Source organism: Felis catus, chromosome A1 (genome assembly GCF_018350175.1).
Source record: "Felis catus isolate Fca126 chromosome A1, F.catus_Fca126_mat1.0, whole genome shotgun sequence".
Taxonomy (NCBI): domain Eukaryota; kingdom Metazoa; phylum Chordata; class Mammalia; order Carnivora; family Felidae; genus Felis; species Felis catus.
The window spans coordinates 172002724-172011702 of NC_058368.1; the positions used below are offsets into that span (position 1 = coordinate 172002724).

The window sequence follows — 8979 nt, forward strand, 5'->3', positions numbered from 1 at the left end:
CCCGTTGAGGATGATGTTAGCTGTGGGCTTTTCATAAATGGCTTTTATGATCTTTAAGTATGTTCCTTCTATCCCGACTTTCTCAAGGGTTTTTATTAAGAAAGGGTGCTGGATTTTGTCAAAGGCCTTTTCTGCATCGATTGACAGGATCATATGGTTCTTCTCTTTTTTTTTGTTAATGTGATGTATCACGTTGATTGATTTGCGAATGTTGAACCAGCCCTGCATCCCAGGAATGAATCCCACTTGATCATGGTGAATAATTCTTTTTATATGCCGTTGAATTCGATTTGCTAGTATCTTATTGAGAATTTTTGCATCCATATTCATCAGGGATATTGGCCTGTAGTTCTCTTTTTTTACTGGGTCTCTGTCTGGTTTATCAACCTTTGTTTTAAAGTTACCTTTAAATTTCCAAAACCTTTCATTAGAAATAACAAACTACGTGCACAGTTTGACAGCACATTTGTAAGGGGGATGGCAGTACCACGGACTCAATCCACGGACATAGAGGTTATTCTAAAATGTCAGTTTGCCGGCCTAGGAGCTTACATAAAAGCTTACAGCTTTATGACTATATAAAGATCCATCGATCGATTCTTCCACGTCTTCCACCACGTCTTATTAGTCGACATTGTGGCACCCATCCATAGATTAAGTTACCACAAAGTCCCTGTTTAGCATAAGATTTCATGATACATTTATTGGGGAACTCTATGACCATATAAACAAGGCAGATGTGTCTGCTCAGGCAAAAATTTTAAAGGCTATTGGGTCAGAATAGGAAATACAGAATGTGTTAAAATTAACACTTCTTTTAGTCTGACAGATGAGTATTTTTAAACAATAAACATTAAATGAACTAGGAACAAATGGAGATGTGAAATGCTTGGAATTTGTAGTATAATTTGGTGCAGTTTTATTGTGCCTATTAATCAGTTTTAGTAGTTATCTTTAGATTTAAATTTGTTTTCTAACCTTTTATTTATTGTTATAATAAGCAGATTTTTACCTTAATTTTGGGATCTCTTCTTTTTATTTCAGGCAAATCCTAAGAGAGAACAACTGCCTGCAAACCTTATTACAACACTTGAAATCTCACAGTTTGACAATAGTCAGTAATGCATGTGGAACCTTGTGGAATCTCTCAGCAAGAAATCCTAAAGACCAGGAAGCATTATGGGACATGGGGGCAGTCAGCATGCTCAAGAACCTCATTCATTCAAAGCACAAAATGATTGCTATGGGAAGCGCTGCAGCTTTAAGGAATCTCATGGCAAATAGACCTGCAAAGTATAAGGATGCCAATATAATGTCTCCTGGTTCAAGCTTGCCATCTCTTCATGTCAGAAAACAAAAAGCCCTAGAAGCAGAATTAGATGCTCAGCATTTATCAGAAACTTTTGACAATATTGACAATTTAAGTCCCAAGGCATCTCATCGTAGTAAGCAACGACACAAGCCAAATCTTTATGGTGACTATGTTTTTGACACCAATCGACATGATGATAATAGATCAGACAATTTTAATACTGGAAACATGACTGTCCTTTCACCATATTTAAATACTACAGTGTTGCCCAGCTCCTCTTCATCAAGAGGAAGTTTAGACAGTTCTCGTTCTGAAAAAGATAGAAGTTTGGAGAGAGAACGAGGAATTAGCCTAGGCAACTACCACCCAGCAACAGAAAATCCAGGCACTTCTTCAAAGCGAGGTTTGCAGATTTCCACCACTGCAGCCCAGATTGCCAAAGTCATGGAAGAAGTATCAGCCATTCACACCTCCCAGGAAGACAGAAGTTCTGGGTCTACTGGCGAGCTACATTGTGGGACAGATGAGAGGAATGCACTAAGAAGAAGCTCCACTGCCCACACACATGCAAACACTTACAACTTCACTAAGTCAGAAAATTCAAATAGGACATGTCCTATGCCTTATGCCAAATTGGAATATAAGAGATCTTCAAATGATAGTTTAAATAGTGTCAGTAGTAGTGATGGTTACGGTAAAAGAGGTCAGATGAAGCCTTCCATTGAATCCTATTCTGAAGATGATGAAAGTAAATTTTGCAGCTATGGTCAGTATCCAGCTGACCTAGCCCATAAAATACACAGCGCAAATCATATGGATGATAATGATGGAGAACTAGATACACCAATAAATTATAGTCTTAAATACTCAGATGAGCAGTTGAACTCCGGAAGGCAAAGCCCTTCACAGAATGAAAGATGGGCAAGACCCAAACATATAATAGAAGATGAAATAAAACAGAGTGAGCAAAGACAATCAAGAAGTCAAAGCACAACTTACCCCGTATATACTGAGAGCACTGATGATAAACATCTCAAGTTTCAGTCACATTTTGGACAGCAGGAATGTGTTTCCCCATATAGGTCAAGAGGAGCCAATGGTTCAGAAACAAATCGAGTAAGTTCCAATCATGGAATTAATCAAAATGTAAACCAGTCTTTGTGTCAGGAAGATGACTATGAAGATGATAAGCCAACCAACTATAGTGAACGTTACTCCGAGGAAGAGCAGCATGAAGAAGAAGAGAGACCAACAAATTATAGCATAAAGTATAATGAAGAGAAACATCATGTGGATCAACCTATCGATTATAGTTTAAAATATGCCACAGACATTCCTGCCTCACAGAAACCACCATTTTCATTCTCAAAGAGTTCATCTGGACAAAGCACTAAAACTGAACACATCTCTTCAAGCAGTGAGAATACATCCACACCTTCATCTAATGCCAAGAGGCAGAATCAGCACCATCCAAGTTCCACACAAAGCAGAAATGGTCAGACCCCAAAAGCCACCTCCTGCAAAGTTCCCTCTATCAACCAAGAAACAATACAGACTTACTGTGTAGAGGATACCCCAATATGTTTCTCACGTTGCAGTTCACTATCATCTTTGTCATCGGCCGAAGATGAAATAGGATGTGATCAGACAACACAGGAAACAGATTCTGCTAATACTCTACAAATAGCAGAAATAAAAGAAAACAGTGGGACTAGATCAACAGAAGAGTCTGTGAGTGAAGTTCCAACAGTGTCACAGCACATTAGAACCAAATCCAGCAGACTTCAGGCTTCTGGTTTATCTGCAGAATCGACCAGGCATAAAGCTGTTGAATTTTCTTCAGGGGCTAAATCTCCATCAAAAAGTGGTGCTCAGACACCTAAAAGTCCACCAGAGCACTACGTTCAGGAGACTCCACTCATGTTTAGCAGATGCACTTCTGTCAGTTCACTTGATAGTTTTGAGAGTCGTTCGATTGCCAGCTCCGTTCAGAGTGAACCCTGCAGTGGAATGGTAAGTGGCATTATAAGCCCCAGTGACCTTCCAGATAGCCCTGGGCAAACCATGCCACCAAGCAGAAGTAAAACCCCTCCTCCTCCTCCTCCTCAGACAGTTCAGAGTAAGCGAGAGGTACCTAAAAACAAAGCCCCTACTGCGGAAAAGAGAGAGAGTGGACCAAAGCAAGCTGCTGTAAATGCTGCAGTACAGAGAGTCCAGGTGCTTCCAGATGCTGATACTCTCTTACATTTTGCCACAGAAAGTACTCCAGATGGATTTTCTTGTTCATCTAGCCTGAGTGCTCTGAGCCTCGATGAGCCATTTATACAGAAAGATGTGGAATTAAGAATAATGCCTCCAGTTCAGGAAAATGACAATGGGAATGAAACCGAATCTGAGCAGCCTGAAGAAGCAAATGAAAGCCAGGTAAAAGAAGCAGAAAAACCTACTGATTCTGAAAAAGATCTGTTAGATGACTCAGATGATGATGATATTGAAATACTAGAAGAATGTATTATTTCTGCCATGCCAACAAAATCTTCACGTAAAGCCAAAAAACCAGCCCAGACTGCTCCAAAATTACCTCCACCTGTGGCAAGGAAACCAAGTCAACTCCCTGTATATAAACTTCTTCCATCACAAAACAGGTTACAGACACAAAAACATGTTAGTTTTACACCAGGAGATGATATGCCACGGGTGTATTGTGTAGAAGGGACACCTATAAACTTTTCCACAGCTACATCTTTAAGTGATCTAACAATAGAATCTCCTCCAAATGAGTTAGCTGCTGGAGAAGGGGTTAGAGCAGGAGCACAGTCCGGTGAATTTGAAAAACGAGATACCATTCCTACAGAAGGCAGAAGTACAGATGAGGCTCAAAGAGTAAAAACCCCATCTGCAACTATATCTGAACTGGATGACAATAAAACAGAAGAAGGTGATATTCTTGCAGAATGCATTAACTCTGCTATGCCCAAAGGAAAAAGTCACAAGCCTTTCCGTGTGAAGAAGATAATGGACCAGGTCCAACAAGCATCTATGTCTTCATCTGGAGCTAACAAAAATCAGTTAGATGGTAAGAAAAAGAAACCTACTTCACCAGTAAAACCTATACCACAAAATACTGAATATAGGACACGTGTAAGAAAAAACACAGACTCAAAAAATAATTTAAATGCTGAAAGAACTTTCTCAGACAACAAAGATTCAAAGAAACAGAACTTGAAAAATAATTCCAAGGACTTCAATGATAAGCTACCAAATAATGAAGATCGAGTCAGAGGAAGTTTTACTTTTGATTCACCTCATCATTACACTCCCATTGAAGGAACTCCATACTGTTTTTCACGAAATGATTCTTTGAGTTCTCTAGATTTTGATGATGATGATGTTGACCTTTCTAGAGAAAAGGCTGAATTAAGAAAGGGGAAAGAAAATAAAGAATCAGAAGCTAAAGTTACCAGCCACACAGAACTAACCTCTAGCCAACAATCAGCTAATAAGACACAAGCTGTTACAAAACATCCAATAAATCGAGGTCAGTCTAAACCCATGCTGCAGAAGCAATCCACTTTTCCACAGTCATCCAAAGACATACCAGACAGGGGAGCAGCAACTGATGAGAAATTACAAAATTTTGCTATTGAAAATACTCCGGTGTGCTTTTCTCGAAATTCCTCTTTAAGTTCTCTTAGTGACATTGATCAAGAAAACAACAATAACAAAGAAGGTGAACCTGTCAAAGAGACAGAGCCCCCTGACTCACAGGGAGAACCCAGTAAACCTCAGGCATCAGGTTATGCTCCTAAATCATTTCATGTTGAAGATACCCCTGTTTGTTTCTCACGAAATAGTTCTCTCAGTTCTCTTAGTATTGATTCTGAAGATGACCTGTTGCAGGAATGTATAAGTTCTGCAATGCCAAAAAAGAAAAAGCCTTCAAGACTCAAGGGTGATAATGAAAAGCATAGTCCCAGAAATATGAGTGGCATATTGGCAGAAGACTTGACACTTGATTTGAAAGATATACAGAGACCAGATTCAGAACATGGTTTATCCCCGGATTCAGAAAATTTTGATTGGAAAGCTATTCAGGAAGGTGCAAATTCCATAGTAAGTAGTTTACATCAAGCTGCTGCTGCTGCATGTTTATCTAGACAGGCATCATCTGACTCAGACTCCATCCTTTCACTGAAATCAGGGATCTCCCTGGGATCACCATTTCATCTTACACCTGATCAAGAGGAAAAACCCTTTACAAGTAATAAGGGCCCACGAATTCTAAAACCTGGGGAGAAGAGTACATTGGAAACTAAAAAGATAGAATCTGAAAATAAAGGAATCAAAGGAGGAAAAAAAGTTTATAGAAGTTTAATTACCGGAAAAGTTCGTTCTAATTCAGAAATTTCAAGCCAAATGAAACAGCCTCTTCAAACAAACATGCCTTCAATCTCTCGGGGCAGGACAATGATTCATATTCCAGGAGTTCGAAATAGCTCTTCAAGTACAAGTCCGGTTTCTAAAAAAGGCCCACCCCTTAAGACTCCAGCCTCCAAAAGCCCTAGTGAAGGTCAGCCAGCCACCACTTCTCCTAGAGGAACCAAGCCATCTGTGAAGTCAGAATTAAGCCCTGTTACCAGGCAGACATCCCAACCAGCTGGAGCAAATAAAGGGTCTTCTAGATCAGGATCTAGAGATTCCACTCCTTCAAGACCTGCCCAACAACCATTAAGTAGACCCATGCAGTCTCCGGGGCGGAACTCAATTTCTCCTGGTCGAAATGGAATAAGCCCTCCTAATAAATTATCCCAGTTGCCAAGGACTTCATCCCCTAGTACTGCTTCAACTAAGTCCTCAGGTTCTGGGAAGATGTCATACACATCTCCAGGCAGACAGATGAGCCAGCAGAACCTTACCAAGCAAACGGGTTTATCCAAGAATGGCAGCAGTATCCCAAGAAGTGAGTCTGCCTCCAAAGGACTAAATCAGATGAATAATGGGAATGGATCCAATAAAAAGGTAGAACTTTCTAGAATGTCCTCGACTAAATCAAGTGGAAGTGAATCTGATAGGTCAGAGAGACCCGTATTAGTACGCCAGTCAACTTTCATCAAAGAAGCTCCAAGCCCAACCCTAAGGAGAAAATTGGAGGAATCTGCTTCATTTGAATCTCTTTCTCCATCTTCTAGACCAGATTCTCCCACTAGGTCCCAGGCACAGACTCCAGTTTTAAGTCCTTCCCTTCCTGATATGTCTCTGTCCACACATTCATCTGTTCAGTCTGGTGGATGGCGAAAACTCCCACCTAATCTCAGTCCCACCATAGAGTATAATGATGGAAGACCAGCAAAGCGCCATGATATAGCACGCTCCCATTCTGAAAGTCCTTCTAGACTTCCAATTAATAGGTCAGGAACCTGGAAACGTGAGCACAGCAAACATTCATCATCCCTTCCACGAGTAAGCACTTGGAGAAGAACTGGAAGTTCATCCTCAATTCTTTCTGCTTCATCAGAATCCAGTGAAAAAGCAAAAAGTGAAGATGAAAAACATGTGAACTCTATTTCAGGAACCAAACAAACTAAAGAAAACCAAGTATCCACAAAAGGAACATGGAGAAAAATAAAAGAAAATGAGATTTCTCCCACAAATAGTACCTCTCAGACCACTTCCTCAGGTGCTGCAAATGGTGCTGAATCAAAGACTCTGATTTATCAAATGGCACCTGCTGTTTCTAAAACAGAGGATGTTTGGGTGAGAATTGAGGACTGCCCCATCAACAACCCTAGATCTGGAAGATCCCCAACAGGAAATACTCCCCCCGTGATTGACACTGTTTCAGAAAAGGGAAATCCAAACGCTAAAGATTCAAAAGATAATCAGGGAAAACAAAATGTGGGTAATGGCAGTGCTCCCATACGCACCATGGGTTTGGAAAACCGCCTGAACTCCTTTATTCAGGTAGATGCCCCAGACCAAAAAGGAACTGAGGCTAAACCGGGACAAAGTAACCCTGTCCCTGTGTCAGAGACTAATGAAAGTTCCATAGCTGAGCGTACCCCTTTCAGTTCTAGCAGTTCAAGCAAGCACAGTTCACCTAGTGGGACTGTTGCTGCCAGAGTGACTCCGTTTAACTACAATCCAAGCCCTAGGAAAAGCAGCGCAGATAGCACTTCAGCTCGGCCATCTCAGATCCCGACACCAGTGAACAACAATACGAAGAAACGAGATTCAAAAACTGACAGCACAGAATCCAGTGGAACTCAAAGTCCTAAGCGCCATTCTGGGTCTTACCTTGTGACATCTGTTTAAAAGAGCTGGAATGATGAAACTAAGAAAATTATGTGTTAATTACAACTGCTATGTAGAAATCTTGTTTCAGATGAAACTTTAAAAGACTGAAAAATTTTGTAAATAGGTTTGATGGTTAGAGAGTTTTTGTTCTGGAAGCCATATTTGATAGTATACTTTGTCTTCACTGGTCATATTTTGGGAGGCACTCTTGATAGTTAGGAAAAAAATGGTAAAGCCAAGTATATTTGTACAGTATGTTTTACATGTATTTAAGTAGCATCCCATCCCATCATACTTTAATTATTGCTTGTCTTAAAATAATGAACACTACAGATAGAGGATATGATATATTGCTGTTCTCAATCATTTCTAGATTATAAACTGACTAAACTTACATCAGGGAGAAATTGGTATTTATGCAAAAAACCATTCTGTTTTAGTCCTTGTGAATCCATCTAACATTATAATTAATCATGTGGCTGTGAAATTCACAGTAATATGGTTCCCGATGAACAAGTTTACCCAGCCTGCTTTGCTTTACTGCATGAGTGAAACTGATGGTTCAATTTCAGAAGTAATGATTAACAGTTCTGTGGTCAAATTATGTGCATATAGATAGCTACGGTGTAACAATTTACACTATTTTGTGCTCAAAACAAACAAAAAAATCAAAAAATCTGTGTAACTGTAAAACATTGAATGAAACTATTTTACCTGAACTAGATTTTATCTGAAAGTAGGTAGAATTTTGCTATGCTGTAACTTGTTGTATATTCTGGTATTTGAGGTGAGATGGCTGCTCTTTTATTAATGAGACATGAATCGTGTCTCAACAGAAACTAAATGAACATTTCAGAATAAATTATTGCTGTATGTAAACTGTTACTGAAATTGGTATTTGTTTGAAGGGTCTTATTTCATGTTTGTATTAATAATTGTTAAAAAGGCCTCTTTTAAAAGCTTATATAAACTTTTTCTTCAAATTCTATGCATTAAGAGTAAAATTCCTCTTACTGTAATAAAAACAATTGAAGCTAACTGTTGACATTTAACCATTCCATGCATTGGCACTTAACCATTCCTGAAACTTATTATTCTTATATGAGATTAGCTTAGCACTCCTGGTGTTTAATATTTTTTCTTACTCCACTGGGGTTGATTTAAAACAGATTCATGGAATAGCAATGTGCACTACCTAGCACAGGACTGGACGTTGAACATAATAGGCCCACATAGAGTATTTCTTTTTTCTTAATAGTCTCTTTACTTGAAAATTTTATTGATTATTCTTAGGTATAAGTAGTCTCTTCCATGCCTGTCTTGCAGTGTAACTGTCTTGTCCCTTCATCTACCCTCTGTTGCTACTGGGTCTG

General features: G+C 39.4%; 1 protein-coding gene across 11 annotated transcripts in view; it reads left to right on the forward strand.

Annotated features, from left to right (window-relative positions):
• APC (APC regulator of WNT signaling pathway) overlaps positions 1 to 8644 on the forward strand; it is a 151419-nt gene extending 142775 nt beyond the window's left edge. For all 11 annotated transcript variants that reach the window (XM_019838005.3, XM_011285189.4, XM_019838035.3 and 8 more), the window contains one exon: positions 1045 to 8644. In XM_019838005.3, coding sequence (XP_019693564.3) covers positions 1045 to 7624 — 6580 coding nt within the window. In that variant the 3' untranslated portion in view covers positions 7625 to 8644. The remainder of the gene's footprint in view (positions 1 to 1044) is intronic.
• Positions 8645 to 8979: the final 335 nt, after the last annotated feature.